This window comes from Salminus brasiliensis, chromosome 15, assembly GCF_030463535.1.
Source record: "Salminus brasiliensis chromosome 15, fSalBra1.hap2, whole genome shotgun sequence".
In the NCBI taxonomy this organism is placed as follows: domain Eukaryota; kingdom Metazoa; phylum Chordata; class Actinopteri; order Characiformes; family Bryconidae; genus Salminus; species Salminus brasiliensis.
In genome coordinates this window covers 23,622,257-23,643,916 of record NC_132892.1, presented here as the reverse complement: position 1 = coordinate 23,643,916, position 21,660 = coordinate 23,622,257, and the positions used below count along the sequence as shown (strand labels likewise).

Here is a 21,660-nt window from a genome sequence, read left to right as displayed (position 1 = left end):
AAAATTATAAAATTCTTAGTCTAATCTACCTGTTTCAATATATATCTTAGCAAAATATCTTAATAAGAATGAATGTGATGATGATGATGACGATGATTATGCTACCACCCAAAAGTATCTGACATTAAAAAGTCAGTAAGACATGCCCTCCTGCATGATGCTGCATCCTAACCTTAACCTTACCTTCGAATTAACTCTAAATCCTAACCTTAACCTAAACCTAAACCTAACTCTAAACCTAACCCTTAAAGGATGCAGGGATGCATTCAATAGACAGTCATTTATATTCAACTTAAAGTTCAGTTGCATTTGATACATATTTAGTGGAATGCTGGTTGAATATCAGGTGAGCATCTACGAGTCATCAATAATGGCCCATCCAAGTAAAGTGATACCAAAAAGGACAGTGCATTAACATTGGCATGTGTGCTAAGTGACTGTACTGTACACATGCTGAAATCCCTTTAAGTGGTTTTAAACAAATAATAAAAAAGATGAAAGCCTTACTAAAGTTACCTCATGAAAAGTTCCCTGGAATTCCCTCTCTGAATTCCCCTCAGGTGACCAAAAACTTTGCGCTTGCTATTTGAACTTCAAGTTAGTCATAGCCATGTGGCTTTGCAAAAAAACAAAGGCCTCATATTTTACATTTATTTTGTGTATTTGCTCTCCCTAAGATCCATTTAAACCATTTATATGAGTTTATATTAATGCTGTTGTTTACATCTCTATTCTGATTGGTTGTTCTGTATATTCCCATTCAAAAAGCAGACCAGGCCAGAACACATACACTCATACATTATACATACACCGATCAGCCATAACATTGGTACCACCTGCCTAATACTGAGTTGGTCCTCCTTGTGCTGCCTCAACAGATCTGAACTTTCAAGGCATGGACACCACAAGACCTCTGAAGGCATCCTGTAGTATCTGGCACCAAGATATTAGCAGCAAATCCTCAGCAGGTCCTGTAAGTTGTGAGGTGGGGCCTTCATGGATCACTTCAATGAGCCTTGGGTGCCTATAACCCTGTCGCCAGTTTACTGGTTGTCCTTTCTTGGACCACTTTGGCAGGAACCAACACACCATCTCCTTCAAGAACTGACTGTTCACCCACTGCCTAATACATCCATATATTCAATGTTTCTTTATTTCAGTTGTCAGTGGTGCTAATGTCATAGCTGATCGGTGTATGGACTGGATGTTTTTAAACATACACAGTGTTAGACATACAACATTTTCATCGTTTTAAAGCAGGGAAAGTTCAGCTTTCCATGATACGGGCCCTTTAATACAAGCCACATGAACAAAGGGGAAGACTAAGTGGAATCAATGAACTGATGAGAGACTGACAGTCAGGTTGCTCTGACCCATTCACTTTATCCTGCTCCACAGAAACCACACGATGACCTCAGCTTTGTACTGTGTGAGACAGACAGACAGCGATGAGATGTTATTTCGGAGGCCATACATCATCATTTCAACAGTACCTCTACTGACCAACCCAGATCATTTAGATCATAATCTCTCTCTGTGTTTTCCTTTGTAAATAAACCAAGAAACGAGTCTCCTAGTAGGAGCCACTGCCACTGGTCAAAGGTGGTGATGTATTTTTAGCTAACGCTAATTGAGACTGAAGCAGAAACTAGAGTGGAGGACTGAAACCGAGCGGCCCTTTTTTTTTTACTATGTAAACATGAAACCAAACCTCGCTCACTGACAGACTCTCACACACTCTCACAAACACACAGAGAGGTTTGTTGTTATGCAATATCAAGACTCTTTTGTCTTTCATAACATAAAAACATACAACATAAATGTGTAGCCTGTGAGACCTTAGAATCAGGACTTAGCAACTTTGACAGAAATCACAGGTTACGAACATTTTTTTGTAGAAGTTAAAAGTCTTTCAGTCCTTGCAGTTTGATGTTTTCCACAGAAGGCCGCTAGTTCTGATATACTGTATGGTGGTCTTACATTCACAGCTTGTTTAAGATAAATCAACACATTTGCTATGATGTTTCTGTAGATCTGGAGACTGGGAGGGTAATTCCAAAAGCTTTAGCTTGTGTGTCTTCAGGTGGTTTTGAGGTAAAGTGTATTGTGGATCATTATCCTGTTGTAGAAGCCTCCTCTTTTCATTTTCGGCCTTTAAACAGATTGTTTAACATGTGTATCCAGGATTTCATGTTTTTTGTTGAATCCATTCCTCCCTCTCCTGTGCAATATTGCTAATACTACTGGCGGCAACATGACCCCCCAAGCGTGATAGATCCACCCCCATGCTTCACTCAGTGCAAAGTGTTAGTTTCCTAATATTTGTCCTCCAAAAATACACTTAGCGGGAGTGGCCAAGTCTCATAACTCTATTTTGACTTCATCTGGCTTGTTTTAATTTCATCTCATCTCACAATCTCCCAGCTTATCTCGTACACTTTAAACATTGAGTTTTGTGACACAGGTAGAGTTCCTTCCTTTGATAATTATGTTTGTGCAAGCCACGCTGCAGAGTAGAAAAGTGCACCACAACTCAGCTAAATCTTCCTGCAGTTTTTTAGCAGATAGCTCTTGTTTGCAAAAACACTCTTATAGCCATACAGCCTTCCCAGCCTTATGGCTATTATTTATTTTATTTGTTTTTCTTATTTAAATTTTGACAGTAGTGTAGAGGAGCCCATGATTGCTGAGTGTTAACACAAGGTTTAATGAGTCAGAGAATTTTTAAGCATGGGAATTTGCTTCAATAAAAAGTCTGGACAGTTCCTATGTACAATTGGTGACATGCTTTAGGTCTGATTTGCTAATCAAGGACTGAGACCTTGTCATAACATTTCTAAGCCTTTGCAATACTTGGAGTGTCTCTAGCACAGGCCACACTGAGGACATCGAGTTTATTTATTTATTATTATGTTTTAATTACAGAGGAACTGTGTTTACTACTTGTATATACTATGGTAAATTTGCACACACTGCCAAATGCAAAAATGCAGCCCTAGGCAGTGAGTATAAATGAAATCCTCTACAGAAAACATGTATATTGAACATGGTATTTTTATGCAAATGCATAGTGTCGATTTCTTTGCTGAATTTATTGCTCAGAAATAAATATTTATTTGTTCTACAATCCTCTACAATTATTCAGTACAGTGTGATTTAAGTGTGCTAGATTAACCATTTCCAAACTGCTCCTACATAGGAAGGTACATTTTTTACAGCTGCCATCAAAACCCAGTTTATCTAATTAGTCCTTTATTAAAGTAAATCAGGTGAGCTGCTAGTGGAAATCTATACAGCATCTAAATGTTTGTTGATGCCCCTTCTAATGTATGCCTTCAGCTACTTTACATGGCACGCATTGCTGACACAGATGTGAAAATGCACAAACACACACAGCTTGTCTTCTCCTTGTAGAGAAGTACTGCCAAAAAAAAACTCTCTGAAGCAGATAAGCATGTACCCACTGGCACCATGTTAGGGATGAGGTGGGGTGGAGATCATCCAGCAAAATTCTGACCTCATTAACACTCCTGCTGCTAAGTGCAATCAAATCCTCACAACAATGCACACCAGAATCTAATAGAAAGCTTTTTCTCCAACCAAAGCAGGAAGAACTTTTTTAAAACAACCCTTGATTCCAAAAGAAGCAACAAATGATCAGGGTGCCCCAATACTTTTGTCCACCAAGTGTATGAATAAACAGCCCATTCTGGTTACAGGCTACTGTAGTTATGTTTATTTGTGTGAACCTAACCTTAAACTCGTGCACACACAAAAAACACGAGGTCCCGAGCGAGGTCTGCACTGCAGATCAGCTCTCTCGCATCTCTCTCATTTTAGGAGAATGGAAATGCACCATGAGTCTAAATATTAGTATCATAATGGAATCCTCGCCACTCTTTTCACCGTCAGAGGAAATGTCATCTTGGCTGCTGGTCGACAGTGCGGCCCACAAACCACCACTAAAGGCCGTCCACCATTTCGCGGATCTTCAGCGCTTGTTGACTCCGAGCACACGGCCGCCCATACGCTTCCTGTTTTCTTATGTAGACACTTAGTCAGAGAGGAGTCAGCCACGCATCTGGTGGGAAAAAAGGGCTTGAGCACATTATGAACACAGATCACGAGCAGAAGACAAAAACAATTGGCCTTCTTTATGCTGATCGTGCTACTGCAGAGCCTTGAAACTATCGTCTGTAAAAGGTTCAGTTTACATGAAAGTATGTCAAATAGCTAGCTAAGGATAGTTGTAGCTTGTCTGTATGTCACACACATCATATTTATTATTTTCATTATTTTATATTTAGTAATAGCTTCTATAATGTAGATTGCAATATTATAAAATCTTTTCTTTTTTTCTTTTACTAAGTATTTTTTCATTCAAAATGTATATAAAAAAGATAAAATAATGACAATTATATACACAATATGGACTATATGTATTTTCGGACACCTGCCTATTTATTGTTTCTTCCAAAATCAAGAAAAGAGTTCATCCTGCTTTTGTTGGAGTAACTGTCTCTACTGTCCAGGGAAGACTTTATATGTATGTAAATGCACACACACACAGCTTGTCTAGTGTCTATAAAGAAGCACTGCTAATAGAACAGGACTCTCTGGAGCAGATAAACATCAACCTACTGGCACCTTGTTCAATGCCAAGCATGGGCTAGAGGGTTATAAAGCCCCCCCAGCATTGAGCTGTGGAGCAGTGGATCTGTGTTCTCTGAAATGATGGTTGGTGCTCCATCCAATACTTTTGGAATGATGAGCTGGGGTGGTGATCATCCAACATCCTGACCTTACTAATGCTCATGTCACTAAATGCATCCTCACAGCAATGCACCAAAATCTATAAACAATCAATAAACAGGGGTCCCGATACTTTTGTCCATCTAGTGTGATTTCTGACATAAAGGCATGTTGCAGAACTTAAAAAAGAAGTCGCATAATGCTAGCTAAATGTTTACAATTACTACCCCCTATTGAATCAGATGAACGAGATGAACGAGATGAACAGTTGTGTGCACAATGCAGGTGCACCTCACCATGTTAGATATTTGGTCAGCATGAAATAGAAGTCTTTCCTTTCTTGTCCTAGGAATTTTGACCCAGTCTTCCCTTCAGAAGGCTTGAAGTTCTGCAGTATTCTCGAGGCCGTCTTGCTGCACAGCATGTTTAGGTTTTCAGTGATGTTCAGGTCAGGGGACTGTGACGGTCATTCCTAAAGCTTCTGCTTGCATTTCTTGAAGTAGTTGATGGTGGATTCTGAGGTATGGTTTGGATCGTTGTCCTGCTGTAGTAGCTAGCATCTTCTACACCAAACTTCAGCCCAGTGTTTGATTCCTCTGTTAGTTGTTTAAATGTAGACTCATTTCAAAAGATCTGAGCAATACCAGATAATCAGCTAAACTCTAAACATTGACACTGATGTGTAGATATTAAGGAGCTGCTCAGAAAACAGTGGTGACTAATTAAAAAGAATCCTTATAATAAGTGTAAAGTCGAAGTACAAATTAGTCAAAGCGCAGCCAAAAAGGGAGGGGAGAAGAAAATCACGATTTTCGTGACTTCATTCGAAGCATATTGGGTTTCGGAGACAAAGAACGTGACCAGACTTCTTTCGGGAAGTAAGATTACACCCAGCGAGGCCTATTTTTAAGCTTTCTCCATCTAAAAATAACCCCATTAATTCATTTTTCTTTTTTTATTAGTGAGTGGAGCAGCTGGAAGGGCAGAGCGTGGGCACTGGGGGGGTTGATAAGATCGTGCTGGGGTGCGTCACCCTCTTGTGTGATTTAACGATGAATCACACAGAGAAGCTTAAGCTGCAGGAAAGTCCCTCAGCCAAATACAGTGGAGGTCTATAGAGCTAGACGTGGAGGTTGCAGCGTGGGGGCAGATGGACACACACACACGCGCGCGCGCACACACACACAAACACACACACACACACACACACACAAACACACATTGAGTTAGTTGGGCAACTAAACCTGTCTGTAGAAAGAGTTTCTACTTGAGTTCCCTCAGTGAAATAACATGAAACGCAGATGAAGCTTTAAGATCTTCTGAAATCAGAAAGTTGGCCTATAAACAGGACAAGCTCGTAACTGAACACCTGCAATTAGACTATTCTTAATAATAATAATTTACTATTTTTTACTTGCATATAGTTATGTGTGTTTAAATGTAGGTCATACCTTTATATTTCACTGCATTAGATTTACACACAACATTCCCTTCAGTAGGTCAGTTCAGCATTTGAGGACAATCTCTGTCCCATTGACATTTTAATGAGGAAAATATTCTTAGTAAATGAACGCACTTAATATTTGTCTTATTTAAATATTAAACATTCTTAATTAAAAAAATTACAAATGCAGTAAAATAGGCTTAATCAATTGTCAACAACTAACAGTTTTTTTTTTTACCATAAAATCAACTAATACTGAAATAATGAAAACAGTGCTAAAAGGCAAAAAATGTTTTGACTTTACTCATAAAAGTATAAATATTGTATTATATTACATAAATATTATATACTTAGCAAATGATAAATTATATTTAAATGCTTAAATAGTGCAAAAAAAAAATCTCATTGTAAACTTCCTCAACTTCCTATCAACCCTGTTATGATGGGAAAACACCGCAGGAAATTGCAATCTGTTGCTTTGAGTCATGTGACTTTAAGAAAGTGACTTCATTGTATTACAAAGAAGAAAGGCATGCAAAGGATGGTAAGTTAGCTCTTTTCGATCTTTCGCCTTTCGATCATGTTTTTGTACAGCTGACACAAGGGGACAAACAGAACTCATCCATCCTGTTAGATGTAAAATGTGCAGAACATAAAGAAATCATTTGTAAAATTCAAAAATATATGAAAATCTTTGAGTACACGAGCTGCTCTGCCATGCCCTTCATTTTACTGATATCTAATGCAGATTTAGCATACTAATCATCGGCACTGTTAATGTCAACCCTGTTAATGGTCTTACAGCATCATAGCCACAATTTCTATGGACAGTTTACACCCCTGGAAGAGAATGCGACCCTGTTTCATGCTAGAATTGGCTCTCTTTAAACTAATAATTTGCTAAGAAGAACTTTACACAGTTTTTCCTTACCTCAAAAGTAGCCCATTAGCCAAGCCATGTTTGTGTAAATGTGTGTTTTGTTTTGGTTAGTTTTGCACCGGAGCTTCAAAGCTAATGTAGCTAACAAGTACCTGCTAATTAACTTCAAAAAGCTTTCCTAAATCATCCCACACTTGCCTCAGTTGGTGGCAAGTATGTAATGATTTTAGATGAGCAGTTTCTAAGATGCTATAATAGCTTCCATTAGAGGCCTACACTAGCCTCGTAGCTCAAAACTGCGCAAAAAACTAAAGAAGCAAACGTCAGACACCAAACATGCTCAGGCTGATCGACTACATTTGGCATTAGAGGGAAATCTCTCTGAACAATGCTTTAATTATATTAGAGATAATATAATTAATCCCTCAACTTAGCAAGTGGAGAACAGTAGCGTGAGAAGAAGAAAGAGAAGAATAGACTGCAGATCTCCCAGAGAGAGCTCACAGCCCACACCAGCGGATCACCCCAAAACACCCTTCTGACTAAGGTGTTCCCTCGGAATAGAAAAGTCCAAGCAGAAAGGAAAGCAGAAAAGGCACGTGGGAAGCAGCCATGTAAATGTGCTCATTCACTGCAACTGTTGCAGAGTTCAAGAAGCTTTACAGAACATTCTAGCAAAAATGTTATTTATCCATATTCAGGATTGTTTGAGATCACCTAGAGATTTTTGACACTGGTGACACACGGGTGCCAGTCGTGGTTCGGATGTTGAGTCTGGTGGGCTTGAAGTCGGCCTAAGTGTCGACAGTTTGTGTGATAAATAAATATCTCTATAAAATCATGCAACTACGTTAATAAACATTTACACATACATATTTACTCATTGATCAAAACTAATAGTCTATTTTGCTCAATCATCTTTTCTTTTAACTTAGGTCTTAAAATAAAATATATTTAAAAAGCCACATTTCATCACCTTTAACATAACATTTTTCGACGTAAAAAATAAAAACTATTAATAAATATATTAATAACACTTTGTGTAAGTGTATTTATCTACATTTGTCTTTATGCATTTTTAGCTGTAGTCAATCACCTGGTGGAAAGCAGTTGATGTAGATGCGAGTACATGTAGATCAACAGTAGCAGTAAGAAGGCGGGACTTTAGCAGTTTAACCAATGTTTAAGGTAGATGCAGGTACATATAGACCAATTGTGGCGGTAAGAAGGCAGGACTTAAGAATTTTAAACCAATAGTTAATGTAGATGCAGGTACGTGTAGACCAATAGTAGAAGTGAGAATGCTGAAACAGACTTGTTTAAAGCTGTAAAAATCAACACAAAGGATCCTGACATTAAATTAATCCTTAATCCCAGACATTTTACACAATTAACAAGTCCTGGCCGGACACATTTTTCACATCCCAACAAGAGGACATGTCTGGGCAAAAGAGGACATACGGTCACGCTAGCCGAAAGAAATAGCCTGCTAGCGCTAACTAGTTACAGAACAGTCTTCCTTCAAAGCCGCCAGCCCCAGTGAGTGAGCATCTTTTTGCCATCAAGCGAAATCTAATATCATGCTTTTTAGGGGAAACATGCAACATCACAGCTGGAAAAGCACTGCAAATTCCAACCTATGCAGGAACCATGTAGTTAGCAGCTACAAATGCTGATTGTACACAAATGTACCCTCACACTGGATGACGACTGCACTTGAAATCACTGTCTGCTACAGAAATAGTGGACCGTATAGTGTGTGATGTTTCGTGTGTAGTACAACATGTTGTTTGTAGTGTTGAAGGAATTTAGCCATTTAGCCAGTCTATCACGCTTTCCCAGTCACCTCAAAGTAAACGCTCTGCAGACTGTGACTGGTTTAACGAGTGAACCATTCCGAATGAATTCCTTCCTCCCTCCTAATAACACAAACCCATTTTCCACATCTCTGCTTATCGTCGGCTGGAAAAATGTGGAAACTTGCGGAATGCTGAACTCTTGGGTACTCTGCAAAAGCTCTTGTTCTTGGACTTGGCCATCGTCTTTGTTGTTGTAGTGGAAGCATAGTATTTCCGGCAAAAGACGCATGGTAAAGGCCTACTGTGTTCTTGGGAAGGCTTTGTTGTAGCCCTGTGTTAAAGCTAACCCCGTTGTGTGGAGGCTGTACTTCAGCCTCGCTAGCTCTCACCCTCTGTGAGCGAGTTGAATACACTTCTGATGAAAAAAGGGTGAGAATTCACATACACTATTTGTCCAAATATTTGTGGACACCTATTCTAATGAATGCATTCAGTTACTTTAAGTTGCACCCATTGCTGACACAGATGTGCAAATGCACAAACATACAGCTTGTCTAGTCTATGGCACTATCGGCACCATGCCTAATGTCATTAAGCTATGGAGCAGTGAAACTGTGTTTCCTGTACTTTTGGGATAAGTTCGGGAGATGGTGATGAGGTGGGGTGGCCATCCCCCAACATCCTGTCGGTGAATGCAATCAAATCCTCACAGCAATGCTGAAACGTGGTACTACCAAACACTATCCATGTCACAATCAATTTCCATAGGTTCTGGAAAGCTTGTCCAACCTAGCAACGGTTGCTATGAGAGAGCACATTTGTTGGCACCGTACAGATCGGTCAGTTGGGGAAAACAAAGAAAGGTGGTATTACGAACCCCCCCTAAAACCCCCCAACAACAGGGATCCATCCAGTGACTCATCATATACAAAGCACCGACAGCATCTGGCCTGGGGTTAGAGGATGAAAAAAGGAGGGAAAACGTGTGTGTGTGTGTGTGTGTAGGGGGGGTTAAAAAAGAAGAAACATCACCAGACCCCCCAGAAAGAGTGGGGCTCCTTTGAACAACTCATACCACACACAGACCCACATACACACACACACACACACACACACACACACACACTCACACACACACTCACGTCCACCATGGCTGCTCGTCTGGCATCACATCAGAGGATGGAGGGAGGGCGGAGGTGAGGAAAGTAATGAAAAAAAGAAAGAGGGGAACAAAGCAGAGGCTGAATGTTTGGGAGCGAGATGTGGCAGATATGACCTATTACAATTACAGGCCTTTTCAGGCCATCACAAAGACCGGTCGAGCGTGCTGTCTGCCTTTGCATTACATTAGAAAAGAGAGGGAACACGGAAAGAGAGAGAGAGAGAGAGAGAGGGAGGGAGAGAAAGAGAGAGAGAGGGACAAAGAGAGAGAGAGAGAGAGAGAGAGAGAGAGAGAGAGAGAGAGAGAGAGAGGGAGGGAGAGAGAGAGAGAGAGAGAGAGAGAGAGGGAGAAAGAAAGTGAGAGGGAGAGAGAGAGAGAGAGAGAGAGAGAGAGGGAGAAAGTGAGAGAGAGAGAGAGAGAGAGAGAGAGAGAGAGACTACATTAAGTTCAAAGAAGACTGATACACAAAACAACACCACGGGGAAAGAGGACAGGCACACATTTGTTTATATATTTAAACACCCGAACATTTGATCTGTATTTCAACAATATGGAGAGATGGAGGTAGTTTGGAAGTACAACTAAAGAAATGTCTTTAAATATCATTTGTAAAGTGTGGTAAAGAGAAATGAACCATTCCTGGAAAAAGTTCACACCCCACATTTATTACTACATAAAATGTCTAAAATCAGAATCAGGTGCAGCACATCAGCTGCAGATGATTAGAACATGGACATTTAGTATGGTTTGCTGTTGATTGCCGAAGTGAGTGGTATGATCCCCATGGCCAACTTCAGAAAGAAGCTTGTATTCAAATGAGTCTGGGAAGGGTCTGCTAAATTTTTCTATGTGTAAAACAACTGGCAGCATGGCCAGGTCAGGCCATCCTAGCAAGCTCAGCCCAAGAGCGGACCTCAAGGTTCATAAAGAATCTTCAACAATCCCAAAATGCAAAAGAAGTAAATAAACATAATATTATATATATTATAATAATAGAAAAAAATTATAATTTTTGATGTTCCAAAGCATTCCCACTTAATATGCATACTGATCTACAGCTCTGTCCATCATACTGGACACATCCAACATTCCCCCTTCTTCAGATTCTCCTATTTTGAAACCTGGGAAGGTTCAGCTGGACGAGTACATGACATTTATCTGCTGGCAAATGGCATTTATGTTACTGACAATTCCAAACCTATCAATGGAGGTGTATATCTGAGAGTGTGTGGGTGTACTGATGTGTTAGCAGAATGATGAAATAGACTTTAAGACTTTGAAAACACTGCAGCTTAATGTGATCATGCCAATGAGTGAGCGAGATAGAGAGTAAGAGAGAGAGAGAACAGAGAGGAAAAGAAAAAGACAGAAAGAAAGCTGGACAGACAGTGGTCGAGAGAGAAGAGAAAAGAGAGAGAAGTGTGTGAGAGAGAAACATTGAAAGCAAATGCAAAGAGAGAGAGAGAGAGGGGGGAGAAAGAGAGAGAGACAGAGAGAGAGAGAGAGAGAGAGAGAGAGAGAGAGAGAGAGAGAGGAAGGAGAGCGCGAGAGAGAGAGAGAGAGAGAGAAAGAGAGGGAGAGGAAGGAGAGAGCGAGAGAAAGAGAGAGAGAGAAAGAGAGAATGCTACTTGAATAAGAGAGAGAAAAGGAAAAGAAGAGAAAGAGAGAGACGAGAGAGAGAAAACAGAGAAGAAAAGAAAAAGACAGAAAGAAAGAAAGCTGTACAGACAGTGGTCAAGAGAGAAGAGAAAAGAGAGAAGTGAGAGAGAAACATTGAAAGCAAATGCTAAGAGAGAGAGAGGGGGAGAAAGAGAGAGGGAGAGGAAAGAGAGAGAGAGAGAGAGAGAGAGAGAGAGAGAGAGAGAGAGAGAGAGAGAGAATGCCACTTGAATAAGAGAAGAAGGAAGGTAGGAAGGAAAAGAAGAGAGAGAGAGACGAGGGAGAGAGGAAGGAGAGAGAAAGAGAGAGAGAGAGAGAGAGAGAGAGAGAGAGAGAGAGAGAGGACAGAAATGAGAGAGGAAAAAATGAACAAAGGCAGAAAGAGGCAGAAGAATGGATGGAGAATAAGGCAGAGAGAGGAAGAAAGAGTGAGAAAGTGTAGCGAGCAAGAGAGGAATAACTGGATACAGAGATAGAAAGAGAAAGGCAGAAAATGCAGAAAGGAAGAGAGCGAGAAGAGAGCATGCGAGAGAGAAGAGAACAGGAGAAAGAGAGACAGAGAGAAAGAGATAGACAGATGAGAGCAAAGCAGATGTGAAAAAGGCCAAAAAGAATAGGAGATAGAGTAAAAAGAGAAAAGCAGGGAAGAAAGATGGCGTGGCGCTGACCCCCTGTAAGGTTTGTCCCACCCCCAGCATCCCACCCCCGTGCTGCACTCATCTCCTGACTCACCCGTCTGCGTCTGGTCTTCACCAGGTCACAGGAAGTGACACCACAGGCCAATCATCCGCCCTGCCAGACGCTGTCTGGAGCCACCATTGGGCCGCCATTACCCAAACCCAAAGCAGTCTCGTCCCATGGAGGAGGCCGAGGGTCATTGAGTTCATGCATCTCACAAACACACACACACACACATTATGTGGAGGCTAAACACCAGCCCACGCTACAAAGATGCTAACCTCATGAAACCTGCTTCACAGCGTTCTAATAGACACACAGTCCTGAAATCTGTTCAGTACTATCAATGTGAAGGTGCTACAGAGGGTTCTCTGGAGTGATACCATAGGAGAACCACATTAGGTTTTATAAAGAAAGTTTCAGTGGGTGATTCTTTATAGAACCCTTGAGATGAGATGTTTCACCGTGAAGAACTTGAATACTTAGAAAGCTTAAAGAAGCTCCTTAAAATGTAATGTGCCTCTAAGTTCTGAGACATTGTTAGACCATTTTGTCCACAGCTTGCTTAAGGTTTATCCACAAATAATCTATGGTCTTTGGTCAAGAGACCCAGTGAGTGTCACTCAAAAAGCTTTAATGTGTGACTCTTAAGGTAGTCTATGGTGAAGTTGATGTATTCTTCAGATCATTTTCCTGTGATAGAAGGGATCTTTTTTCAGCGCCAGCCTTTTAACAGACTATTTAATATTTGCATCCAGAATTTGCTGGTGTTTCGTGGAAACCACTCTTCCGTCCACCTGTGCAATAAAGCCAGTGCCACTGGCAGCAACACAAACCCCCAAAACAATTCCCTGCTCTAACAGACCTAATAAACCTGGCAACTAACAGGTGAGTTGAATCAGGTGTAGTTGAGCAGGAAAAGTTAGGGTTAGGGAAAGGATTAGGGCTAGGCCAAAGGTTAGGTAATGGGTTGGGGCTAGGGCTAAGGTTAGGGAAAGGGTTAGTCAGGGATAGGGATAGTTTGTATGGACTGCATACTTTCTAAAGCTTTCTTGACCTGGATGTACTATTCAAAACCTTTGGTTTTGCTGTAGATCCTTATTTGGAGGTTCTTTCAAATTGGAAAACAGGTTGGAATAGCATGTTTCCCTTGCCAGGTGGCAAGTGCATGGGGACACAATCAAAACGTAATGCAACAAAGGAAACCAACTTAAAAGAACCACCAATTGGCATCTTTCTGTAGTGTAGTGGGACTACAGTGTGTTAGTTGCCCAATGCCCCATATATTTCATATATTTTGCACCACTAGCACCGAAAAGTTTTGGGAGGTCATGGTTCTCCACAAGAAGTAGTAGCTCATATTCACACCAGCAACTGCTCTATGATCAGCTATGATGGTTTTGGCCAGAAAGGCTGAGGGTTTACATGTACAGACAAAAACATCCTTATATATTTGGCACTAGATGACTACATTGCAGCAGGCAAGCCACCGCCACTTTAGCTGAGAGAGGGGACTTACAGCAATCACCATTTAGGAGACTACTTTGGTCTTAAGTGTAAACAGATGCAAAAGCATGTTTGCTTTTCGGCCACAACAAAGGGATGACAACGATATGCTGAACAGTGGAGAATCTGACTGCAAGAAGAGCTATTCAAGAAAAGAGACAAAAAGCCTGTGTGTAGGCACAAATTGTTAAACCTACACTCAGTAATTTGCCGCTGTCACACACCCATATCTCCAAAATGGCAGCGTTACAGCAGGAGGAAAAACCCTTCTTAACTTTTATTGCAAATCAGTATAATAAGGTTTTATTCCGTTTGGAGCATTTCAATTGGTCCATTTATCTTACCATTTGTGAAACTGCCAGATTCACATTATGTTAAAAAGTGAAAAATGGACATAAACTTTTTTTGTGCTGCGATATACGCGGCCATAGCAGAACATTAAGACCACCGCTGGTTTGGAATGATCTCAGCTGATAAACACAGATGAACTCACAGAAGTCACGTGACAGGCTTTGCTGCATGTATAAATAAGCGAGCACACTAGTCAGTTGTAGCACAGTGACAAATGACAGTCGTGGGCAAAGGATACGTTCTGACTGATGTCCAAAAGGGCATGATAATTGGGTACCGGGTGAAGGGTGGTAGCATGTCAGAAACCACTACCTTTCTATGGCCGCCGTAGTGAAGGTTTATCGTGAATAGGGTTACAGCACATAGAGTGCCTCCCAAAGGCATAACAGTGGTGCCCTATAGGACATTGATGTCAGAGGGCAATGATTACTCCGGCGAGTGGTAGAGAGCAGTCGACACACCACTGTGGAGCAGTTAACCTCCATAATGAACACCTTCTGTCACCTAACAGCGTCTCACTTGCGCCATCTGAACCAAGAGTTATTCCCACTATTAGTTCATTATACTCTGATTTGATTTTGTATATACAGTAGATGTTTTCAGCAAATTATAAGTAACATAAAATAATCTAAATTATAAATATGTGGCCTGTGATTTTAGCAACACCCCCTCTGGCAAAAACCACACAGGAAAAGGCCTCTAGGTTCTGAGACATTGTTAAACTATCTTGTCCACTTAAGGTCTATCCACAAATAATCTATGATGTTTGGTCAGGAGACCCAGTGAGTGTCACTCCAAAAGCTTTAATGTGTGTCTCTTCAGGTAGTCCATGGTGAATTTGATGTATTTTTTGGATCTTTTTTTCAGATTTGATTTTTGCATCCAGGATTTGCTGGTATTTCATGGAATCCACTCTTCCGTCCAACTGTGCTATATTGCCAGTGCCACTGGCAGCAACACAACCCCCCAAAGCATGATAGATCCACCCCCATGCTTCACAGTTGGCAAGGTGTTCTTTTAATGAAACACAGTTTGCTTCTCCACACATATCTTGGCTCTGTTTAAGTTCGGTTTGACTTCATCAGCCCACACCACTTGTTTTCAAAGCTTCTCTAGATGTTCTGTAGTATACTATAAACAATGATCTTTGTGGTGAGGCCATAGGTAAGGTTTTCTTACTTGTAATTCTTGTACAAAGATTATGTTTGTGGACACATGGCTCTTGACTCAGCTAAATTTACACGCTGGGCCTTGGCAGTCATATGGGGTTTTTGATTTTCCTGTCTTGCCAGCATACAAGCAGTTGTACCCGAGAGTTTTGGTGGTTTCCAGATCTCATCTTGACCTCCGCAGTTCCCCCTGAACTGGCGCTTCTTTCATACTGTAGAAACCGCAAGTTAAAAAAAACGCTTGATCTTATTTTAGTCTTCTCCTGCCTTGTGGGCATTGATTACTTTCATTTTCAGGTCTTTAGACAGTTGTTTAGAGAAGCCCATGGGTGCTGAGTGTTAGCACAAGGTTTGAAGAGTTTGGAAGCTTGGAAATTTGATTCAGCTGCCAGTTCCTAATTGCAATTGCTGACATGCCTTAGGCCTGAATTGTTAATCAAGGTCTAAGACTGTGTCAGAAAATAATCTAAGCCCTTGCAGTGCTGAGGTTTTCAATTTTTGTGCAGGCCACACTGATGAACCACCGAAACGTTTTTATGGGAAGGAAAAGTTGTTGTTCTGTATGGCACCAATAATTTAGTAATTCTTTAAAGTGCACTTATTTCTTAAAAGGACGTTCAGTTGTGCACACAAAGCTTGTGTACACTCCATACAAATCAACAGAACGAGTCAGACATAGCTTAATGTCAATCCCCAATGTCAAGTGATGGCTAGATGGGCACAACCCCCTCCAGCACTAGGCTGTGGAGCAGTGAAATGCCATTTTCTGGCTATGGAGCTCCATTCAATACCTTTGAGATGAGTTGGAGTGTCGTTTTTTATCCAGGACTGATTATTCAACCTCAGTTCCTAACCTCACTGTTCACTGTTCTTGTGGCTGAATGCAATCAAGTCCTCTTAGCAATATTTCAATATCTGGTCAAAAGAAATCCTAGGTGAGCAGGTGCTTGTAAACCTTTGTACACTGTGTGTTGTTGCACATATATGTATATATGCACAGTGTGCTGTACAGTTTACATTTTCTCTTCTTCTCTTCTCACTACACTGGACTCACTTCACCGGCCTTCACCCTGGAGATCCACATTCCTCCAAGATTCCACCTCCAACCTCAATATTCAGCTAATCAGTTACTTCTGAGGGCAAATATTAGATGGATGTAGAGGGGTATTTCTAGGTTGTTGTTCACAGGCCTTCAAAGACCCCAAAAAGCATCATAGGACATCGGTTCCAACAGGTCTACAGGTCGACACATTGTTAATAATCTGAGTGTGGTGCGCCCTCTACTGGCGAAAATCAAAACAGATAGAGAACAGAATCGACCGTTACACCAACACTGTCTACTTCAGCCTTTAAAATGTGGTGGCAAGACTAAGAAGCTCATTAAATCTTTGTTTTGCATTGCAGTTATTTTTCTCAGTTTTAGCCTAATTGCTATGCAATACTTGGGTGGTCTTGCGGGCAAAGCTTGTTTAAGGTCTATTCACACATTTTAGATCAGGGGGCCGTGAGGGCCATTCCAAACCCTTTAGTTTGATTCTTGATTTCTTTTTTTTCCCCCAGATGTATTTTTGTTGCTTAAAGAGTTTATTAATATTAATATTAAAACTGATTATATCAGCTTAACCAGACCACAGCACCACAGCAGATGTTCTGTAGCAAACCTTAATCCACTTCCATGTAGATTTCCTTTCATGCAAGCAACGCTGCACAGTAGAACAGTGCACTTTCTTTTGACACAGCTAATCCTTTCTGCAGGTTCTTGGCAAGCCATCATATGCGGATACTGATTTGCCTTTCTTACCAGCAAAGGAGCAGTCCAACTGTGGGACTAATAAAGGATCATCTTATCTTATCTTATCTTCTCTCCAAAGGATGCAATCCTAGCCTTCATAGCTGTCTTTAATAGCCTTCTCATGCCCTGTGAGAATTGATTACTTAGTTTCAGATCGTTGGTCACGATTGCTGTGTTAGCACAAGGTTTGAAGAGCCAGAGAATTCATAAAGCTTGGATATTTGATTCAGTTGACAGGTCGTAATTACAGTTGGTGACGTGCCTCAGGCCTGATTTGCTAATCAAAACTTTGCAATGCTAAGGGTGTCCCCACCTTTCCACAGGCCACACTGATTATTTACATAATAAGATAACATAAAATAACATAGAGGATTATACATTATAATTTACTGCAAATATTATTTTTTATGTTGGATTAGCTTTAAACTTTTCAATAAAAAAAACAACAACATCAAAATGTGTCATTTGGCTAAGAGTGCCCAAAATTCCACTTACAACTGTCAGTAAAGGTTCTTTAAACTCATTTCAAACCCTCTATTTCAAAGAATTAAAACCCACCGAAAAGACCATACTTCTTTTGTTTAATTACTCATTTTCACTTAGAAAATCAACAAAACATGTCAATTTTTTTAAATGATAAGAAATGATAATATTTACATTTACATTTTAGTTTTTAAAATATAAGAATAATTATTATTAATATTATTGTTATTTAATATATTATTATTATTATTATTATTAAGCCGTGATCTTCAAATACCAATATGAATTTGCTAGCAATTTGAATCATATATTTTTAAATAATTGTTATACTTTTGTGGTTTATTATATATTTCAGTAATTGTATTGATGCATACACCAACACAAATTCCCTTACACATCTTTTTATATTTAGCAAATAAAGATTTTGGAGAAATACAGTTTACATAAACTGTTGTGGCTCGGTCCAGAGTCAGGCAGTAGTAGAAAGTGGGAGTGGGCTCTCTCCCCAGACCACTTTTCCCAAACACCAGACACTGTATAACTGTATTAACCAGTATAGATGTACTGTTCATCAATAGAGGAAATATAGCTTCTGTGGTGAGTATGTGCCAAAATAACACTAATACCACATTTGTGCTCCTGTCTCAATTATGTAGCTCGGTTAATTTATTGATAAGCTGTCAAAGTGAAGTCCAGTCATATATACATTTTATGTTCTTTACTGCTCAACTTTTTTCATAAGGTGGTTTGTAGCGACATCTAGTGACTGGGAATGTGTACAGCACAATCAGCATCACTCTAAACAGGTGACTGAACAACAACTGAAACTTAATGTAACATACCATCCAGCACACACTCACTTATGAAGCTTATTACTCTCCGTCTGCCATTAATAACAAAGCTGCATAGTCACAGGGCACGAGAGGCCACTAAACAAACTGTTGAACATGAAAACAATACAGAGCATTTACTATTGCTCTCAGACACAACATCTCCTGCCAGCCCATTACAGCATGGGCTATTCATCAGAGACAACAGAGCTGACAGTGTTATCCACCACCAATCAATTCTCAGTTAACTCAAGACTCTCACGTGTGCTGATGCACTTGCTTTGACATTTTTATAAAAATCTTTTTATATCACACACACACACACACGCAATAGCTTTATATATGCTTACATTAATGTCACACAATGGCACAGTCATGCCAGTTGTGCAGTAGACTGAGCTGTGACATTTCCACCAATTCTACTTCACGCATTTCTTACAAAACCAACAACTTTATCCAACTTGTTTTCCACCCAGGGGCGCTGTCAGGGATTTTGGAAAAGAAAAGTTATTACACTGGGTCCCACAGCTGTAACAATTCTACCAAAACACCTAATTAATACATTAATAGGGCCCCTGTCATTCATAGACCCCTACAATCCCACAGGGTCCTCGATCCCACCTAATCCAGATCATGATTCTCATGATGTGATATTTACTAAATTAGCTAAGGAGCATGATATCGTGATTTTCCAGATACTTAAGCTAAAAAAAATCAACCCTGTCTTCTAGGAAAAGAGATGAGGTGCGTTCCTACCTGGACAATCTTCACTTTCGCCTCAATGTATTCAACTCTATAATAATGTGATAGCATAATAATCTGAAAAGCAACCCGGCTATTTTATATATATTTCATCTGTTTTGGCCACAATTACACCAGATCTTGTAAGTTATTAGATCGTTTAGGATCAGGATCATGCCTTTGAGAATAAGTCTGGTTTGGACAAACACTACACCAGAACCCAACAATTGTTAGGCTTGAACCTTTGAAGAGGGAGTTGGCACTCTGGAATCTAGGAAAACCAGTTGTTATTAGTCTTAAATATTTGATATAGATTAAAGAAGAAGGCACACGAAGGTTTTCTGGGTGGTGTTACATAATTAGGCACTGCTTATTGAGAATACTGCATCCAGCCAGTGGCTGACGTACACTGTTTTGCCCTGTCAGCTACACAACCTGTTACACCTGTAGAACTGCCCAGTAAGGACACTGGCACTACAGGTATGTTTGACATCTTGCACATACAGGTAAAAGAAAAAGGTACGGTACAGATATGGCAGTACAACTACAGGTTAGACTAAAATGTTAGGACAAATGACAGGATTAGCCAAGTGTTGACTAAATGTAGCATGGAGACCTGCAGACCTGCCTGGACCATTCTAGTGATAAAACTAATGAATGAAACGTTGCTGTTTAAACATGCTCCTTCACAAAGTGTTGTAGAAAGCTTAAATACTGTTAGAAATAATATATCTTGGCATATTTTGGGCACTAAAAACGTGTCAAACGAGTCGAGGTAGTTTGTCAGGAGTTTGTCAGTTATTCGGCCAAGCCCAGTGTCCTGAACTAGCTCCGGGTTTGCTAGAGGACGACAGCAGCTGTGCTGTCAGGTCCACCACAAACCTGGCAAACACACCTGTCTTCTCACATGTCTAGGAAGGTGGTGGAGATGCCCACAAGTCTTCGAATAGCGCCGATGGACGACAAACTGTTTTCTTCTCGTACGGCTGAAAGTAAATTGTCCACAATGAGCTGAAGACAAACTCTCAGCTCCCTCAAGTCCTTGTCAGACTGATAGCCAGCTCCGCTGACGGCCATTCTCAGACATATGTTCTTCAGGTCGACGCTGTCCTGAGAAAAGGGGGAAAGGAGGGAGGACGTGGTTAAAGTAGACTAAAACGCGGCTGATAGCAGCACGCCATGTTTCTGAGCATCTCACCTTGTGGCGGAGAAGAAAGCTCCTCAGGTCTTCTGAAAGAGAGCCCATGAAGTCCTGCTCTATCGCGATTACCTGAGACAGTATCTCCACTAGTCGTGAGAACAAGCTGGCTCTCGCCCTTTCGGCCACGGTCTGAGGTTTATGGCTGAGGGAGTTTCTTCCGATCCTCAAATCCTCAGCAGCAGCAGCCTCGGTGGTATTCCTCACCATCCTGGACCCCTTCAGTTCATGGAGCAGCTTCAGAGCCTCCACCTGATGTCTGAGGGAACGGTGCCCCATTTGTCTTTTACGTACGAGTCTGCTCGGTGTTGTTTTGGAGTGAAAACGTTTCTGTCTCTTTATCTTACTTTTTTTCGCTTAATCAGCAGGAAAAAAAACCCCCGCCGTCAACAACAAGTGATTCGTCAAGTGATCCGGCTGCAGAGCTTCAGCGTGCTGCGTCCTTCCTCCACTTCCCCATCATACAGGCTGCAGCGTCTGCGGCTGCTTCACCAGACCGACCGACCGACCGACCCCCCCCCCCTGCACTATATGGTGTTAACTTCATTAACTTCACTAACACACATTAACTTGTGTGTGTGTGTGGTCCTTTATTAAGTTCGTGACCCCTGAAGTCTAGTCAAGGTTGTCCAAAACCAATCAGCAGTCCTTTGAATTAACATATCATTAAAGGGAAACTCCACTGATTCCCCAAATGTCTGAATAATCAAGTAATGGCGAAGTAAACAAAGTCAGCCATAGTGATTTAATGTGAAATGCTCCAGTCTAGAGAAACCTACCTACTCAGAATGGTTCATAGTGGTGGTGAATGGAACCAGACGTGTGAAGCGTTAAATCACACACACACAAAAAAGCTGCTTCACAGACAGTCATTACATGAGCTGATTATAAATGCACTGCTTCGTGCTTTTTACTGTGTTACTACAGTTTTAGGATGATACTTTAGTGTCATAAAGCAATATAGTCCCAAATAAAAGCTGTCTGAAACTAGAGGCAGCTAGCTGACTCCATGCCTTGCTGTCCGTGCTGTCTCAGAAGTGCTGAAGGTCTCTGCTCTGAAACCAAATCATGAAGATAACAATTTGTGCTGACTTTGCCAAGCTTTTCACAGCTCACTGCCAGATTGAGCTGTTTAGCTGTGTTGTCATTAGCCATTCACATTTACACCCAATAAGCTTCCATTTAGATATGTCTGGGTCCTTTTTCCTGCATTTAA

General features: G+C 40.8%; 1 protein-coding gene across 1 annotated transcript; it reads right to left on the bottom strand.

Moving 5' to 3' along the window:
* Positions 1–18,274: 18,274 nt before the first annotated feature.
* dleu7 (deleted in lymphocytic leukemia 7) lies at positions 18,275–20,896 on the bottom strand. The gene is made up of 2 exons (XM_072657583.1): positions 20,445–20,896; positions 18,275–20,356 (listed from the first exon to the last, which is right to left on the bottom strand). Exons 1-2 carry the CDS (start codon positions 20,721–20,723, stop codon positions 20,150–20,152), a joined length of 486 nt encoding a protein of 161 aa, XP_072513684.1. The 5' UTR covers positions 20,724–20,896; the 3' UTR covers positions 18,275–20,149.
* Between the last annotated feature and the right edge of the window lie 764 nt (positions 20,897–21,660).

Excerpts from the sequence above, each read along its gene's own strand:
- dleu7 (XM_072657583.1), bottom strand. The coding sequence starts at position 20,723 with ATGGGGCACCGTTCCCTCAGACATCAGGTGGAGGCTCTGAAGCTGCTC. Across the intron at positions 20,357-20,444 it reads GCTTTCTTCTCCGCCACAAG|GACAGCGTCGACCTGAAGAA; the intron begins GTGAGATGCTCA and ends CCCTTTTCTCAG.